Source organism: Talpa occidentalis, unplaced genomic scaffold (genome assembly GCF_014898055.3).
Source record: "Talpa occidentalis isolate TD23 unplaced genomic scaffold, MPIMG_talOcc4v2.1 talOcc4.3, whole genome shotgun sequence".
Classification (NCBI taxonomy): domain Eukaryota; kingdom Metazoa; phylum Chordata; class Mammalia; order Eulipotyphla; family Talpidae; genus Talpa; species Talpa occidentalis.
This window is the reverse complement of record NW_023603184.1, coordinates 71,204,774-71,224,582: the sequence shown is the minus strand read 5'-3', so window position 1 is coordinate 71,224,582 and position 19,809 is coordinate 71,204,774. Positions and strand designations below refer to the sequence as shown.

General features: G+C 40.3%; 1 protein-coding gene and 1 pseudogene across 1 annotated transcript; one reads left to right on the top strand and one right to left on the bottom strand.

The window, feature by feature from the left end:
- Positions 1–5,754: 5,754 nt before the first annotated feature.
- Positions 5,755–6,403, bottom strand: LOC119255104 (60S ribosomal protein L13-like; annotated as a pseudogene).
- Positions 6,404–16,096: 9,693 nt separating this feature from the next.
- On the top strand, positions 16,097–16,852 carry LOC119254736 (zinc finger CCHC-type and RNA-binding motif-containing protein 1-like). The gene has a single exon (XM_037521823.2). The coding sequence runs from the start codon at positions 16,167–16,169 to the stop codon at positions 16,818–16,820; it is 654 nt and encodes a 217-aa protein (XP_037377720.1). The 5' UTR covers positions 16,097–16,166; the 3' UTR covers positions 16,821–16,852.
- Positions 16,853–19,809: the final 2,957 nt, after the last annotated feature.

The following is a 19,809-nucleotide window of genomic DNA, read 5'->3' as shown; positions in this document are numbered from 1 at the left end:
ATCTAGGCAGGCAGGTAACTTTAATTAATTCTCTGAACCTCAGTTTCCTCTTCATAGAATGAGTTTTTTTTTTTTAAGTACTGTGAGTTTCTGTTACTTGGTTTTTATGACCTTGGGCAAGCCACTTAACCATTTAAATTCAGGGTTTGTTTTTTTTTTAATCTATGAATTTAATAAATACTGCTTCATAAAGTTATGTTAGAAGAAGAAACGAAATATATGTAAATACTTAGCAATACGTGACACATAGTAGGGGCTTAATAAATGAATTCCATTCCTGTTTCTCTGCACCTCTCCCGCCCTTGGATTTTATGAACTCTCTAGACAGGCTAGCTGAACGCCATAAATTCAAAAAGAAATAAAACACATCTTCTGCCCTAAAGGCACCACAAAGAACACTGGCTGACATGGCATATTAAATGCAACTAAGCCCAGGAGAGAGAAAGCTGAACATTTACATCAGTAAGCATTATAGATCATTGTTAAGTGTTATCTGGAATGGAAAGAGAGTGGCCTGGTGATTTACCTGGGGGTGAACCAACAAGGTTCATCCATGCAGCAAGTTCCAGGCCTCAGGACCAGTCACTATACAGGTTACTGTAATGAGGGTTTATGTTCAACTTTCTCTGACCTTTCCTGCATGATTTCTTCACCCGGCCGCCCTACTTTCCTCCCCCCCACCCCCTCATTTCACTATTCTCCCTGGAATCTTCTTCCATGAGCTTAAATCATTCCACCCAGTGGCCCACATGCCCCAGCAGGGGCATTTAAAAACTGAGGATTGTGGAGTATTTAGATCCTAGAAATGATTTGAGTCCAACTCCTGCATTTTATGAGCTCTCAGAGCCACCCAGTTGGTTAGGGAAGTCTGGGAACTTAGGGGTCTTGAAGGAACATGCTTCATCCCCTTCCATACACTGCTTCTGCACTAGACTCTGGCCCCACTAGGTCAGTCCTACTTTTAACTTCAAGCTGAAGGAAATGGCTGTAACATTTCCTGACCACATGAGCTCCAAATTCCTAGCCACTGATCTTAGCTAGAAACGGTCCAGGTGATGCTCAAAAAAGCCACAAGGAAATCTGCAAGGGCAGGAGATGATTCCTGCTAATTAGGCCTTTAGTGAAATCCCAAGATTGTCGGATATGCTATTTCCCTCATTCCCTAGGATGAAAAGGTTTCATGCTCTCTTTGGGCACTAGGAGGGAAATAGAAGAATGGTGACATCTGGTGGCCAGGACTTTCTGTGCTTAGCTATGTATGGTACAGATTCTAATCATAGTAGATTTGCTTTGAAGCCAAGTTCCCCCCAGGTGGTTAATAAATGTACCTCCCAGTTGCCTAGATATTTCTGAAAGACATCAATCATTTAAACTTTTTGGACCTATTGCTATATATGATATTACAGATAGCTATTTTTTCAGGAATTTTTAAAAATAAAAAGTATATGTGCATATAAACAAAGGATAAGGGTATAATAGTCATATTTACATTCATTATATGTCCTTTATATACTAAAAATATATTTTTATTATATAGTTCTTCTATTTATTTGTATAAATAATATACTTGCAACACATTTGAGGGAAATTAATTCTATCTTAATTATTTTTTCATACAGAGTTTAGATTATAATTCTTAATAATAATTACTAAAGGACACTGCTTATAGACATAAAGATGCTTATTAGGATGGAGTTGTATGTTTATCACATCCTCTCAAAAATGCATTACAAACTTAAGAGGAAGATAATAACACAGTGAGATTTCAATAGTGAAAGCCCTAATAGCTAATGGTGAAAGTCGTGATTTCCTGGTCAACAGTAATTCATTTTTTGAACTCCTACCATTTGTGAACAATAGGTATTGGGTCAAAAGGGGAAAGATATTTGGAACTACTTTACAATAATGCAATAGTATCTCTTGGAATTGCTACATCTGTTCTACTTCTTTCCACATGTTCATCCCATTTACCATATTTTAATTGCCCAGTTATAAATTTTGTAAATACAACTCTGTCCACACAATCAAGCCCACTGTTTCTCAGCATCTCTTATTAAGCTCTATGTGAATTATATTCATCCTCATAACAATTCAAGGAGCAGATTTTACTATGCTCAGCTTATAGTAGAAGCCAAGACATTGAAATTTTAAGAAATATGGCACTAAGAAGCTCTGTGGATCAGGGCCAGAGTCAGGACTGAAACTAAAGTTTTTCTGAGTTCAAAACCCAGAACTTTCCACTACATGATGCTGCCCATCAAGGAAATCAAAGAAGAAATCAGGGCAGTAAACACTATGAAGAATACACTATAAACTAAAGGGGATGTTTAAGGTACTATACGTAATTTATATTTCTTAACCTACAAAATGAAAATTAGAGCAACAAAATAGTATTTGTGTATGTAAACCTTGTAAAGCTGGGACCCAGGTAGTTCAGTCATGGAGCAGGTCTCTATGAAACAAACAAATGTATATTTTTTCCTGGCCAGGATCTGAATTATTGCTAATGGCTTGGTATTTTCCACTGTGTAATTTTGGTGGAAAGTAAAGCCTCTGATCGTAAAGCTAGTAGATCAAGATTTCAGAACACTGCTGGCAGTGGTGTCCAGTGACAGATGCCACAGTATTGATAATGTCAGCTGAAATGCCAGGTATGTAGTGGTAGAGAGAGCAGTGTCGACACTAACCAGTTCTATGATACAATTTGAGAACTCGATTGCAGATGCATATGCTTCTGAGTCTGACTCCCCATCTTTCCTCTAAATAAATTCCTTCTCTCCATAAGTCAGAGTAAGTTTCTGTTGCTTGTAGTTAAGTATCCTGAATGATAAATGACATTAGAATCAAGAAGTGCAGACTCTCAGGGAAACGAAAACTCAAGGATGGGGTACCTAGACTGACTAGGCAGAAGGTTGAAAACTCAGCAAGTTTAAAGGATTTTGATGCATACAGCCAATGGCAAACAGTAACAAATAGGTTTTTTTTTTTTTTTAATTAGCACCTAGAACAAAGTACCCTCTGAAATCAAGTTTTGGGGAGAACAAACAGCAGCTGAGAAACATAAGGAGTGTGGGAGTAGGGTGATTGCACATATATATATATATTATATATATATGTACACACACACACACACACACACACACAGAGTGTTGGACACCTTAAAGAGTGACAACAATGACTTCTAACTCCTGATTTCTCAGTTCAGATGGCTAATTCTCTGTTCAAAACCCCTTAATAATATTAGAATTTAGAATTTTATGATTTCTAAAACAGACAACTAAACAGCCAAGGATAGTAACAACAACTCTTTTGTTCTAGCAACTAGAAGCCAACATAAGTGAAAATGAAAACAAAATTTGATCTTATGAGTAGCCAAATTACAAAGTCACTAAAATTTACAGCCTAACCACTCTTATTTGAAAACAAGGACATTGATCAGAACAGAGTAGGACACAGAAGAATGAATAGAGAAACACGAGAGAATTTAAATGACTTAATGCACACCCTGTGTTAGTTTTTCCTTGCCAAATGGAGGCAGTGATGAGGTTCCCACTGCCTGGATTAGGCCCTATGATGACCTGGCATAAGGATGTTGCATTGAAATCTCACACCCTGTGCCAAAGCCTCCCTCATTTCCTCTCACTACACCATCTGACTCTGCCATGCCTCAAGACAGCAAACTGAAAAGAGAAACCCTGAAAAAGACTTGCCCATCACAGGACTTATGAGAGAATCCTGCTAATTTGTAAGAGCAAAAATCATGGGAATAGATGATAGGGAGAGATTCTGGGAATTCTACACCAAAGGAGCAATATCCTAGCTTTAGATCAGGTTGACTCTATTGATGTGGAGGCAGCTACCAAAATTCTAGATTGTATGTGATCACTTGAGGAGCTGGGAGTAGTATCCATCATCTGCTGCTTGGCTGCAGGAATTGAGTCACAGGGCTAAATCTCAATAATAATGCTAGCTGGCTCTCATGTAGCTCGTACTAGGTACCAAGCACTGTTTAAAATGCTTTTACATATTAAATTATTTAATCCAAGGAATTAAGCCTGTGAAATATGCATTATCACCCTATTTATAAAAGAGAAAAATGAGGCATTTTAAAATTCAACAATTTCCCACATGTAGCTTGTAAGTAGTAAGACTGAGATTCCAATCAGATATGCTGGTACTAGAATCTGGGATTTTAAGATCTATGTTAAAGTTCCTTTCATGAAGATGAGATAACAGAAATGCCATGATATTATATATAGGCAGGAGTCTAACAACTTAGAAAAATGAGTCCATAGACTTATCAAGAGTGACCTGCTTATCTATTCCAATACTGTGTTTCCCATTAAAGCCCAGAAGACTCAGATTGCCCCAGTACTGAGAAGTCCACCAAAGAGGAAATTGCCAGAATCTTTTGAAAAACTCTCCCGTGTTTTCTCTGGAAAATTTACAACAAAGATTTAGTTTCCAAATGTGTTACCCTGGAACACCATGAATAAAAGGGTTACTGGACATTTGCAACAGACATTGTTGGATGGCTATCCAAAAGCCACCCAGTTCCATTTTCCTTTGCTACATCTGCTAAGGAGTCTGAAACCAGATACTTGTTTTTTCCACCTCCACTAGGCAACTGCTGGTGGATGAATGAGTAAAATGTAACCCAGTTCTGGCCAATGAGATTTAAGGATAAATCTGCTAAGGAATTTTGGGAAAGATAATTTGTTTCCTTTTAATCCTCTCATAGAGAACCTATGAGAAGATAGGTTCTCACTTTGGCCACCCCTGTATTCCTCTGCCCTTGAATGAGATAAGGAAGCCTGGAGCTGCAGCAGTCATCATTCAAATACAAGGTATAATCTTCAGGTGAAAAGTCACTCAAATGAAGCACTACAGTGGCTTGTTGATTTTGATTTTTACTTTATTGTAATTAGTTTTTTCCTGGTCCCTTATTTAAGTTTTCTAAATTCCTGGTATGAGAGAGACCATCCGGTATTTTTCTTTTTCTTTCTGGTTTATTTCACTGAGAATGATCCCTTCCAGCTCCATCCATGTTGCTGCAAATGTCATGAGTTTATCTTTGTTGATTGCTGAGTAATATTCCATTGTGTATATGTACCACATCTTCTTGATCCAGTCATCTATTTTTGGACATAAACCCAGAGACACACTTGAGGGGGAAGGACAGAGGGAGTAGGATCAAAACAAGGGGGGGTGGGAATTGTGTGGGGACTATAACCAAGATAAAAATATATACATTGTACAAAAATGAAAAATGATGTAAAAATATATAAAATAAAAATGCTCAAAAATAAATAAATAATTTTTTTCCAATTGAAAAAAAAAAAAAAATGAAGCGCTACAGAAAGACAAGCAGAGCCCAGGTCCTTGAAGAACCATTCCCAGCTACTGTGTAACCCCAGGATTCTTGTTACACAAGGGAAACAAATCCCTACTTGTTAAGGTGTTATTGGTTCATTTTTGTAACACCTGCAACCTAGAGCATTTCTAAATGATAAAGTAACCCTTAAGGAGGGACTCAAAATAACATCACAATATGTACTACGTATCTTCCTTCCCACAACCAGAAGAAATCCCCAAATAGCTTATATTCTTACTTTGTATTTCTTGAAAACTTTGAAGAGGATCCAAATAGTTACCTATAATTTACAGCAATACATTTTCTTTAAATCCCCCTTTTTCTGTCTACTTTCAACATACCATATCTCCCATCACAAGTTGCCAATGAGAATTTGCAATTTAGTTTTTCTTTTCAACATCCTACTCTGCAACTTTCTTGGCCCTTTGTGCCTGCATGCCCAAGAGCCCTGCTTTGGCCTGGGGCCATGCCAAGGCTTGCCAAGGTCTTGAAGCTCCCCTCTGCAATGACCCTGGCTTTATTTTCTTGTACACATTCCTAATGCACATGACTGGTTCTGACAGCTGAGTGGCCAATTTCAGTTCTTCAGCAGAGCTCTCTCTTCTTGGGAGCCACGGGCTTCCTGGGGGAGAGGATCAGCTTGCAGCGGTTCTCCTTGAGCCGCTGCAGGGACTCAGTGAACTTGTTCCGCCTACTGGGGTCTACCGAGATGGCGGTGGTGCTGGCCACCTTATGTGGATGCCGGCCACCAGCAGCTCCTCCAGGCTGAAGCCTTGACCCGGCACACCTTGGTTGTGGGCGCACGCAGGTGCGGGGTGATGGGGTGCCCCTTGGCCTGCTGGGTATTGCATCTGAGGATCTTTCGCGACTGGTTGAAACTTGTGCTACGCGCCGCCGCCAGTCCTGGCAGAAGTGGGCCTTCAGAATCATGCCAGTCCAGCTTGGCGCCGTGGCTGCAGCCTGCGGGCCACCAGCTCTCTCTCCTTGGCCCGGGGAGAACCGCCAGCTCTCTCTTTTCTCTTTCCCCATTGTTTCTATCTTTATGCTGCAGGCTTCTTGACTTCCAGACACTCAAAATGAGAGAGAAGGGGACAGTTGTAATTGCAAAATCCCTTTGGTGACAACCAGCATTCCAATATGAATGCTCCATCACAAATAACTTTAATATTTCAAACTATATTTCCGTTGCTTATAATGGATATTTTTGTGTTTCAGATTGGTCACTGACTTTCCTTTTTAAAGTGACGATTCCATCTTTTGTACTACAAGTTGGTCTCAATATTAGGTCAATTCATTTGTTGAGAATGTTAAATGTTTCATGAACTGCAGACCTTACAAAATATAGCATATGATTTTGAAATAATTATAATGCTTTAGATGACATTATATTTATTTATTAAGGGGGAATTATATTTATTCCTACGGAACATTGTATTAATGGCTCTATATTAGTTTCCAATTGCTACTATAGCAAATTACCATAAGCTTTGTGGCTTAAAATGATACAGATGTATTATATTAAAGTTCTGGAAGTCAGCAGTCCAAAATGAGTTGAAAAGAACTAAAATCAAGCTGGTTCTGGGCCTCGCTGGTGGCACAGGCGGTTGAGCGCCACATTGTAAAGCTGTTGGCAGCCTCTGCAGCACGGGTTTGATCCCCGCCGGCAGGTGAGAATCCCACGTGGTGTGGCAGACCTCTCCTGTCTTGCCCGCTGCTCCCCTTAGCAGTGTATTTTGTCAGTCGGCCTGTTCTGGTCCCCACTCTGTCTCTGGTGAATCCTCTCACTCTCCTGCACATCTGGCCTATACCCTGGATCTTGTGTAAATAAATAAATCTTAAAAAAAAAAAAATCAAGCTGGTTCCATCTGGAGGTTCTAAGGCAAAATGGGGTCCTTGATTGCTCTAGCTACTAAAAGTTTTAGCTTACAGGTTACCTTGTGCTTACATTGGGCCCAATAAAAAACCCAGCATAACTTTTCCATCTCAAAGTCCTTACCAACACCTGTAAAATCTCTTTTGCCAGGTGAGGTAATATTTACAGGTTCTAAAGATTAGGATATGTCATTTTGGGATGTATGATTCAACCTACCCATTTCTCCATCCTTCCCTGGATGCATGCCTCTTTCATGTCATTTTGTAGTACCTTCTTTCTGTGGATAAGGAGTGTTCCTCACCTTTGAACTCTGGATTTCCCCCCTGGGACTTGTGTTAGCTAATAGTTAGAGGCAAAAGCAATGCCCTCAATGGACCTTTCAGATTTCCTCCTGTTCTACTGAGCCCCTGTCATTGCCATGAGAAGAAATGCTTCCCTCAATCCAGCCCATGAAAAGAATGAGGGATGGAAGTACCTAGCAAATCTGTCCCATTCAAACCCAGATTAGACTAGAGCCTCCAGCTGCTACACAAAGGAGAAAACCCAGCTAACAGCAAATCATCCCCACAGTCAACCCTGAAATGTGAGAAATAAATACTTATTGAATGTCACTGAGTTTTAGAGTGACTGTTAGACAGTAATACTATTTTTGTATTGTACATTACCTTTTAGGCCTAAGAGAAAACTACCAATGTGCATTCAATTGTTCAGAATACCTACAGTCATGTGAATTTTAGCATAAACACCCCCCTCACACACATCCCTTCATTTTAAAGTGCATCAAATGTACTTTTTAGTGCTTTGTAAAAACTGTGTCCAAAGAAAACGTCTTCTATACTTAAGCAAAGAAGTGTCAAAGAAAAAAAATCAGAGAAGTCAGTGACTTAAAATAGAGGGACTGTTTACTTAGAACATCCCCAGAAGAAGATTAAATGATGAGGAAGGGTGTTCTCTGAAACATGCTTCCAAAGGACCCCAAAATTCTGTAAAGAACACCTCTAGGAACTGCCCATTGATTCTTTTCCTTGCTTTGTACATTTTGCAAATTAGAAAGGGTTTCCCAAAGTGTTCTTTGCAACAGCAGTTCAACATTCTTAATTGATGTTATTGTTTCTGTTGTGTGTGGATAGCAGTTGTGTGCTGACAGCGACTGTGTACATCCCTTCTCAACTCATGTTCAGTGGCTCAGTGATAGTAATGAGCCATGCTGGGAGTATTTACACCACGGAAAACATGCTTCAGTTATGAATGTGTGCACTGGGTCATAATAGAAAGTCTATTTCTTACACTGGGTCATGGTCAAAAGCTCTGAAAGCCATGGCTCTCATAGTGATTGAGTAAACTTCAACTCCCAGCAGTACTAACAATCTGTTTGTGTAAAACATCTCTGCCCCTAGAGCAAGGCTTGACACAGTAGCAAAGCAAACTGTGACACTACCCAAACGAATTTGGAAACAGGCATTTTTCTATGGATGTTTCTGCCATAGGTGTTCAGGTTTCTGTTTGTCTCTGTCCTCTCTCCAGCCACAGGAGCTGGGGGCTTGAGTGTAGGTGGATAATTCAGGCTATGAACTGCAATTTGTCAATAATGGGAAAAGGGTATTTTTGTTTCATGAGTTCAAAAGATAGTGGTGGGCCCTGTTGCCATTCTCTTTTGCTATGCCACATGCCCCAGCAGTGCCATTCTTGAGTCAGGTGGTGGACAGAAATGGCCTTGGACCATGCTGTGGCCCCTGTTTGAATCCATCAGGCACTTACAAAGCAGTTGGAGAGTTCATATATCCCAAAATGACTCAGTAGTTCACCTGGGCTAGGAGCTAGATGAAAATCAGGTTGGCATGGCATTAAAGATTGGAACAATCTCTGTGTCAGACAAAAATCTTAAAAATCTACTTTTGTGTGTCCAACCTTATGAAGAGGCTGGATTCCCTATGCTTTGATGAAACACACTGCATATTTTGACAAACATTTTCAATATTTTGCTTTTGCTTTATGAGTTTCTGTGCCTTCCAAGCCTAAGACATATTTTGACCCTGACTGACTCTCACTGTGCATTCTACTTACATTCCCCACTTTCTAACAGAAGTTAAACAGGGTTGCAGGTCCTGATATATAAAAAGAACCTTCCAGAGCCATATTGTGCAATAGTGGTTAGTCCAGACTTGTTTTCTTCCCCCAGTAGTAAGGGTAACATTGGCAGGACTTGACTTATACCCCAACCTCCAGAACATTATTATTGGATTTGATCAATTGACTCTAGTTACTTTGCTGAAATAACTAAACAAATGCAGGACCAAATAAAACCCTTACTCACCCCCACAGCTTCCAACCAGATTAGTGCCATCGGACCACTCCTATACGGGAATGTTGGAAGCACACTGCATCAGTGCTTTCCCAGAGCATTACTTAGCCAACAACAGCTTTAAAAAGTAAAAATAACAACTGAAGTTCTAGTAGTCATCACAGCTAATTCTACACGCCAGGCATAATCCTGGATGATTTACCTGTATTAAATCACAAAATTCCTCTGAAACAGATGCTGTTATCATTATTTTACAACCAAGGAAAACTGAGGTTAAGTAACTTGCTCAAAATCACAGAGCTAGTAAGTAGCAAAATCTGGATCCAAACCCAGAACCCCACAGTTCATGCTCTTTGTAAAGTGACATCAAATCCCTTTTTGCAAATCCTTTAGAACTCCCTCTAGATTGAGTGCTAACTTTTGAGAGAGATGCAAATGGCCCTTCCACCTGTTCTTAGTTATCTTTCCATTTTCCCCTTTTCCTGGACCCTCCTCACTCCATTCCCCCCATGTGATGTAAGTCTCAGTTTCTTGAAGTTCTTAAATGCTTTTGCACTGGCTATTCCCCTCCAGAATAGTTGTTTTGGTAGACATTGTCAATGAGCCCTGCTTCCAGTTGAGTTGGGCCTACAGAAAGACTTGGCAGAATTCAGGAAGAGGGAGAGATGGAGGTCAGGGGATTAATTCTCCTGGCTATGCCCTTCTAGTTAACTCTCCCCTTCCAGTTCCAAGACCTAACCTCTCCCTTCATCACTAGAGCCTGACTTGGCACGCTCCTCTCCCACCAGCCCTGGGACACTATATTTTCCCTGTGGCTCTCTTATACCTATTCACTTATTAATAGTCCTTTCATCAATAAACATTTCCTTGAATTATCCCAATGTGAGAATGTTGCTTTCTAGTGGAGCTCTGGTTAACATAATTAAAATGTATTTTAGGATATCAAGGAAACGTTCTGGAAAGGACAATGGCTTAAAGTATTTTCAGAGAATAATGCCCACCTTGATCTGGCCCCATTCTCACGCCTGCTCCTCTTTTCCCTCATCTTTGCGTGAGTCAGCTGAAGTTATTTGAAGTTCTCCAGGTGTTGCATGGTATTTCACCCCATTGTGCTTTGTCTTAGGCTGAGGTGCTCTTCCACACATCTATGTCTGGCAAATTGTTACCCATCTTTCAGGAGCCAAGTCAAATTCACTTTCCCAAACCTCCCCACCTATCACCCACACTTTTCGGGCAGGACTATCCTCTTTCCTTCACTTCTTACTTGTAAATACCTCTAATTCTGCACCTGCTACTCTCTGCTGGAGTATATTCCCAGCTCCTTGAAAATTGAGACTGGTCTCATCTAATTCATGCTGGCATTTGGATTGCATGTAGTTAGCACCAGGGAAATATTGGACTTGTAAGTTATAATGGGTTGAATTAAACTGAGGATCCCATTCATATTGGATAGTAAATGAAGGGAATGGCCTTTGAAAAGGGAAGGGGAAGACTTGGATCTTGATCTTTTGTCTAGTTTGGGACTGTAGGGTAAAGAAAATATCAGGCTTTTCTGCCCTTCCACCATCAGGATAGATGATGGATCCTTGTCCTGAATGCATGCCTGATGGCGGGCACCTGGAATAGGGTGTGGGCACAGGTAGATGGGATTCAGCTGAGCTAAGACTGTGCTTTTAAGGGCAGCATCACGGGGGGATGCCAGCAGCAGCAGCAGCAGCAGTAGAAGCCGAAGCCGAAGCCGAAGCCGTAGCCGAAGCCGAAGCCGAAGCCGAGAAGCAGCAGAACGAACTCCAGAGAGCCCAGATAGAGTGAAGACTTGCTGGGGCGCTGGGAGGCCTGCCAGCCTCCCAGCGCCCCAGCCAGCACCCCTGCCTGCCATATGCCTGGTGAACCCCAATAAAAGACCTGCAAAAAACCGACTAAGGACTCTGACTCCTCCTTTACCGGGTCTGCTTGGGATCAGAAAACCTGCACTGTGCCCAGTTCCTGCCCCTTACAGGGACCCAAAATACCTTTTACAGATATGTTAAGAAAGAAACAGTATTCAGTCAATATCTTGGTGGCAAACTGGGTCATACTAACACAGACGTTATTCAAATTGGCTTTCTCCCTAGAGAGACAAGCTACATAAATTAATACACTGAACCATGGCCTCAAGAGCCCTGAATCTTTAATAAATAAAGAACTGCATGGGGCCAAACAAGAACGCAGCACTGCCAAATGTCCCGATGGCTCAGTTACAATAACAGTGTTTCCTGGGCCTTGGCCAGAGAGCAGCTCAGAGAACATTAAAAAAATTGTGTGCTCCTCTTAAAAATCCTCTTTGATTGAAGAGGCAACTTTGGCTTCTCCCAAAAGTAGAATGGACACCTCCAGTTTGCTCAAGGCTCCTGTTTGACGCCAGCTGAAAGGGAAGGCTATTTCTGGATCCTTTCTCTCTGCACTGTTCTCTCCTCTGCGGCTTCTACATTTATTTAGGACAAAACCCCAGCTGGTGTTAAAGGGACAGTGCTGCCCAACAGCAGGGCCTTTGTTAACAAGATCTCTTTATAGAGAAAAAGAGGGTAATTCTTGGTATGAATGCCCCCTGCTCAACCACAGAATATCAGAATATGTGAGCACGAAGGGACCTTAGAAGTTGTATCATCCAATCTCCTATTTTACAGGTGAAAAAACCAAGGCCTACAGTGGTGATCAAACTCACTCAAGGTCAGAGAGCAGAGACAAAATTGGTTTAGGATTCCTTTCTAGCACTCTATCACTCAGTACTTGCTGTTCCTGGAAATACCTCTAACTTTCAATTCATTCATCAAAAGTTACTGTAAGCATCTAGGAAGGGCATAATACCTTTCATTCCACTAGTAGACATAAAACTTAATTTTACAGACTCATAGTGTAGTGGAGACCTCCAGGGCTGCCCCATGACTGGTCTGCCTTTCCTTCTGGTCCCAAGAAATGATTAGACATTGATGCCCCTTGCAGTTGATAGAGACTGCATAGCTGGTTCTAACCAATGAGCTTTGAGCAAAAGTAGCTCATGCCGCTTCTGGGCCCAGATATGAGCTCTCTGATAGGAAATCCTCTTTTTGCTAGCTGTCGTGTGATCGAGGAGGATGCTAGTCAAACCTCCCTGGCATTGTCTTGAGAGACTGTGTGGAGCAGGACCCTCTGCAGACACATGGAGATATGTAACACGTGAGAATCTTTTTTTTTTTTTAATTAATAAATTTTATTTTTATATTCCTCATACATTTGCAATCCCCCCATTCTGACCCCAATCCCTCCTCTCCCACCCCCCCCACCCCCCAAAAAGTGTCTCTGGTTCATAGTTTTTGTTGATTTTGATTTTCACTTTCTTATAGTTATTCATTTTCCTGGTCCCTTATTTAAGTATTCTAGATTCCTGCTATGAGTGAGACCATCCGGTATTTTTCTTTTTCTTTTTGGCTTATTTCACTGAGCATGATCCCTTCCAGCGCCATCCATGTTGCTGCAAATTGCATGTGTTTATCTTTTTTGAATGCTGAGTAATATTCCATGGTATATATGTACCACATCTTCTTGATCCAGTCATCTATTTTTGGGCATTTGGGCTGTTTCCAAAGCTTAGCTATTGTAAATAGTGCTGCTATAAACATAGGGGTTCAGGTGTTCTTTGGAATTGATGTTTCTGTGTTCTTTGGGTAAATACCTAGGAGTGGAATTGCTGGATCCTGTGGAAGCTCTATGTTTAGTAGGTCCAGAAATCTCCACACAGCTCTCCATAGTGGTTGGACCAGTTTGCACTCCCACCAACAGTGCAGAAGAGTTCCTTTTTCACGTGAGAATCTTTTATTGGGTTGAATCACTGAAAGTTGGGGGCTCTTTGTTACTGCAACATAAACCTAATGTGTTGGGTTAATGTGGCATGAGAAATAATACAAACTCATTTATAGTAAGGCTGAAAGTATTGTAGTAGCACTTAAACTGGCCTCAAGTTTCGATATCAATTTATAGGTATGAGTTTGACATAGACCTTTTCTTTCAGGATTTTGGAATCTAATTCTAGAATAAGAATGTATATAGAGTTATAAGGGAGACTGTAAAAACTGTCACTGAATAGTATAGAAAATGTGTTATGAGGGAGGGAGATGATCCCTCACTGGCAGGATAAATTATGGAAGACTCAGTGCACAGTGAATGTGGATTGAGCTCCTCTTATATGCTAGATATTTGAAAGATGAGAGCCTGAGGGGTAGATTTAGACCTTCTGAGAAGGGAGGAGGTCATTTAATATCCGACTGGAAAGGAGATGAAATCTATTCTCATTTATTTTTCTCATGAACTTTGCTTTAAATTTTCTTCAGATTCTAGAATTTAATGTTGAAAGCCACTTTGGAACTAAATCAGAAGCCTCAGGCCTTCTGAGAGTGTGGAAGAAAATGGCATTACCATGGTTGTTTAGAAAAAAGCCCTGGTCCAATAATAAGACCCTTTCAGGGACTGTGTCATTTTGGGCAACTTATTTAATTTCTGTATACCTCACTTTCAATGTCTGAAAATGAGAGAGAGAATCTGGATCAGTAATTTCCACTGTGTGCTTCCAAGCATGTACTGGGGAACACTAATCTCCCAGGACGCTTGGTGGAAAATGTTCTGGAGTTAAATAACTTTGGGAAATTCTGCCCCCTAGATGAATCCCAGATCCCCCTCTTGGAGATCCAATGGTGCACATTAGTTTATTAAAGACACTGAAAAGTTCAGCGAAAGTTGAAAAGCTCAAAGAAACTTGTTTAGGTTTGTTTAATCCTAAATTTATTTGATTAAGAGTTTCCCCTACCATCACTATCACAAATTTTGTTACCATTACCTGAAATAAGTATTGTTTGAAACACTCCTTAGAAAACACTGATTACTAGCCAGCATGATTCTGTAAGATGTTTTCTAATTTCTCATTCTTGAGCAAATTCACTTCTCCAACTATATTATGAACAGCAGTATGCAAATAATTATAGGTCATATTAGTGCCCCTTGCTTCAGCTTCATTAAAAACAAAAAATGGGCTAGAAAAAGAAATCTCATACCTGATAATTGTTCCATACTTTGCAAAATGTCTTATCTGGTAATGGCTTTACATTATAGAGACAGGGAGATGAAAGATGCTATAATCTCATTTGAGGTGCAAAACCTCAGAAGCTGATCAGAAATCAGGTTTTTTCAATGATGAATTCAGTGTTGCATGCCCTGCACTATGCTCTTAGAAATTAAGTGTGTGAACAATAATGACTCATATATAAAGTGCTCAATAAAGTTTGTGTTGAATGAATAAATGGAGTCAGATAGAAAAAAAGAAAGGAAGGAAGGAAAAAAAGGAAAGGAGAAGGTGTGAAGGAGAAAAGAAGAAAGGATATGTGAAAATGTGACATAGCTTTGCCTACATGGAGTTCATAAGTCCAGTTTCTATGGAAGAAAGTCCCTAATCTGGATTAAGGGATGCAGAAGTCAAAGACACACTACTATGCTCACAGAGCTTACAATCCAGCGAGGTAAACAGGCAGGATAATAATAATAATGATGATAATAATAATAATAAGAAGAAGAAGAAGTGCAGCCAACATTATAAAACTGTTACTTGCCTAGTTCTGTTATAAATGCTATACATGTATATTAACTCATTTGATTCTCACAAAAAGTGAATGAGGTAGGTACCATATCAACCCCATTTACAGATAAAGAAAATGAGAACAGTTAAGTAGATTATTCAAATTTACACAGCTAATAGGCATCAGAACCTGGATTTAAATCCTGGAATTTAAGTTCAGAATCTTTGTGTTTAACACTATTCTATCCTGCCCCTTTTGTGTGGTAATTAAAATAGATGAGCACAATTCTAACACCTAACTTACTAAGCAAGGACAGAAAAGATTCCTTGGGGGAAGAAGACCCTTGAAGTGAGTCTTCATAAATGTTGCAAAAGAGCGTCTGCACCCCTATGTTTATAGCAGCACTGTTTACAATAGCTAAGCTTTGGAAACAGCCCAAATGCCCAAAAATAGATGACTGGGTCAAGAAGATGTGGTCCATATACACCATGGAATATTACTCAGCATTCAAAAAAGATAAACACATGCAATTTGTAGCAACATGGATGGCGCTGGAAGGGATCATGCTCAGCGAAATAAGCCAAAAAGAAAAAGAAAAATACCGGATGGTCTCACTCATAGCAGGAATCTAGAAAACTTAAATAAGGGATTAGGAAAAAGAATAACTATAAGAAAGTGAAAATCAAAATTAACAAGAAACTATGAACCAGAGACACTTTTTGGGGGGTGGGGGGCGGGAGGGGAGGTATTGGGGTCAGAATGGGGAGGTTGCAATTGTATGGGGAATATAAAAATAAAATTTATTCTTTTAAAAAATAAATAAATAAATATTTCAAGTAAAAAAAAAAAAAAAAAAGAGCGTCTCGCCGGAGCCAGGAAGAGAGGCCGCGCTGGGCCCGTTGGCTCCGAGGCGCCCGAGCCCCTCCCAGGACCGGTGATGTCGGGGCCGCAGCGTGGGGCGAGGAGCCCGGCTTGAGTCCCCCGGAGCCAGTGCTCGCGCCCTCGCGCCCTCCCGGGCCCGCCCCACCTGAAGAAATGAGTGGTGGACTGGCCCCAAGTAAAAGTACAGTGTATGTATCTAACTTGCCCTTTTCCCTGACCAACAATGATTTATACCGGATATTTTCCAAGTATGGCAAGATTGTAAAGGTTACTATAATGAAAGATAAAGATACCAGGAAGAGTAAAGGGGTTGCATTCATTCTGTTTTTGGATAAAGACTCTGCACAAAATTGTACAAGGGCCATAAACAACAAACAGTTATTCGGTAGAGTGATAAAAGCTAGCATTGCTATTAATAATGGAAGGGCAGATGAGTTCATCCGCAGGCGAAACTACTTTGATAAATCTAAGTGTTATGAATGTGGGGAAAGTGGACACCTAAGTTATGCCTGTCCTAAAAATATGCTTGGAGAACGTGAACCTCCTAAGAAGAAAGAGAAAAAGAAAAAAAAGAAAATTCCTGAACCAGAAGAAGAAATCGAAGGAGTAGAAGAAAGTGAAGATGAAGGAGAAGATCCTGCCCTTGACAGCCTCAGTCAGGCCATAGCTTTCCAGCAAGCCAAAATTAAAGAAGAACAAAATAAGTGGAAACCCAGTTCAGGGGGTCCCTCAACATCAGATGACTCAAGACGCCCGAGGATAAAGAAAAGCACATATTTCAGTGATGAGGAAGAACTTAGTGATTAAAGTTGTATTTATTTATGTAAATCTCATTAAACATAATTAATTTTTTTTTTTGATCTTAGAATACCAAGTTCAGTTGGGACTAAAGATTACTCTTAGAATTTGAGCATAAGAACACTTAGTGCCAAATAGCTTTTACTGTAAAATAGATCATAGGAAATTGAAAAATAATGTTAAAGTATCATGTTTCTGTCTTGCCTTAGCAGAGTAATAAAAAAAAAATTAAGATTTGTTCATAACCTTTAATCTTGAAGTTTGTTGCTGATGTCATCCCCCCAAAAAAAGATAGATAGTAAAAAGATGTGTTTGAGAGGTTCAGTATAAAGGCTTATTTGTGTCTGATTGGTTTACATGAGGACTTGTGAAATAAGTTTCATCTTTAAAACAAAAATTTCATAAAGACTGAAAGAGTTGAATGATCTATTTTTATTAAATGTTAATAAAATTTTCAAGAGAATTTTGTTTTTAAATATAGGTGTCTTGTCATCTTATTTCTTTATATTTCTTTTTTCATCATATTTCCTTATCTCAATCTAGATAAGGTAATTGTCCATAAAATATAAAGTAACTATACAAGGCTTATAACCAAATAGCACAAACCAAGTTCTGTTATCGAGAAGCAAATAGGTTCTTTAACTATTTCTTTTCATACATGCATTCATATTGCTAAATAAAAAAACATACATTTTTTTCATTTAATTCATAAAGGGATAAAGACAAAATTTTTCAGGCCTCCCCTGGTGGCGCAGCGGTTGAGCGCTGGGCTGCAAAGCTGCCTGCAGCCTCTGCAGTGCAGGTTCAATCTCCGGCCACCGGCGAGGGTCCCACGTGGCGCGCAGACCTCTCCTGCCACCCGCTGCTCCCCTCAGCAGTGTACTTCAGTCCTTCTGCCTGCTCTGCTCCCTGCTCTGGCTCTGGTGAATTCCCTCACCCTCCCGTGCTTCTGACTGTACCCAGTGCTTGTATAAATAAATAAATAAATAAATTTAAAAAAAAAAAAGAAAAAAAATGTTGCAAAAGAATTGGTGAAGTAGAGATCGAGAAAAGGCTTTGCAGATAGATATGTGCTTGGAGGTGAGACAGCAGTTGGCACCTCATATTTAGCTTTGCAAGGCAGCAGTATGGGATGTGGGGAAGGGGTTGGGGGACAAATGAGACTGGATGAGGCCATAGGAGTCAGTTCACAAAGAGTCTCCTGTGTTCCAAGTTGCCAGGGGCCTTCTCAAAGGGGATCTAGGGAGGGAGGGGGGCACTGATAGCTTTTCACTTAGAAAGCCACATGTTTTAGAGATTTCCTGTTGATTTCAGAGGGATGGCTTTGTTTTTAAAATGTTCATTTAAAAAACTATTGCAGTAGGTAGTCCAGATGGAGATAATAAAATCCAAAATAAGGTGCAGGGGTCTCCCTGGTGGCACAAGGGGTTAAGGCACAACCTATGAAGCTATCAGCAGCTACTGCAGCACAAGTTCGACCCCCGGCCAAGGAGCTACACACATGGCACAGCAGACCTCTCCTGCTGCTCCCCTCGGCAGTGTATTTCAGTCAATCTGCCTGTTCTGCTCCCCACTCTGTCTCTGGTGATTCCTCTCACCACCACCCCCAAACCTCTGGCCTGTATCCCAGTTCTTGCATGCATAAGGAAATAAATCTTTTTGAAAAAACACACACAAAATAAGGCACAATAGTGGAAATGATGAGGTAAGGACAAATGAAATGTAGGAGGTGAAATCAAAGAGCTCCAGGAATTGAACTGGTAAGTAGAGAGAATATTCAGAGACAAGTCAGTCAAAGGGAAAAGCTCCAGAATTGGATTTCTCAAGGATTCCTTAGTATCATTGATATTTCTGGCCAGATAATTCTTTGTTGGGGGAAAGGTGTGGTTGTCTCATACATTTTAGGATTAATTTAGCATTATCCCTGTTCCAAGGATTCCAGTAGCACACCCCAATATACACACGTGTTGTGACAAACAAGAATATCTTAGGTCATTGCCAAGTAATGAGATTGAGGTGAGAGGCTATGGGCAGGGTCAGGCACCTTAGACCTGAAGAGAAATTTTTTGGGTGGCAATTAGGAGACTCTTAGTTACCCCAGTTAAAACCAGGTCAGGGAAGAAACTGTCCTTTCTTAGGTTAGAGATGGGAGGTTGGTAAATGAGACTCTGAGTATAGGTCATCCTTTCCAAAGCTTGAGTGTAGAGAATGGAGAGAGAGCTAAAGCATCATACAGGACCCAAGGAATGTGACTTATCTTTTGGGTGAGACTTAAATATGTGCACAAGTTTAGGCAAAGGAACTAGTTACAACAGGGTCTAAAAATTGCATAAGAAATAGAATATCTAGGAGAGAGAAGAAGTTCTGACGAAAGTGAAATTTGTAAGAAAACAATCCAAAACATCAAAGAATACAGTAGTTGAGGTCATGGTATAATTAAGATCACAGATTCATGAGAGGGATGGGGAAAGATTCTGATAAACAGGTTCAAACTTGGGAAATATGACTGGATCCTTGGAAGGCCTCACTGAGAGTCAGGTCTTGCCTATGCCCATGCAAAATACCTAACATTGAGGTCAAGGACAAAGGACTGAGTCCTCAATTATTTGGACAAACCAATTAGAAGTGGTTTCCTTTGTTTAATGAGTTTCATTGCTCAAATTAAGAAGTTCTTCTTCCACCCCACTGATCCATTAATCTTATACATAGATCCTGCTTCAGTGGCTTAGAAATTCCAAGTTCATAAATCATGGTAGAACCCTTAATTCTTGGGGTAAGAGAGGACTTAAGAGGTGAACAGGTTGGTCCCTGCCCTCTCTGTAGGGAGTAAATGCACATTTGTGCTCACCTTGACAAGTAATTCAACAGAGCTCCCAAGAGAAAAGAAACTCACTCAAGAAAACAGTCACCATGTTAAAAGTGTTGAGTGTTAAATAGTGGGCTAGGGCATCCCTGGTGGTGCAAGGGGTTAAGATGCAACCTATGAAGCTATCTGCAG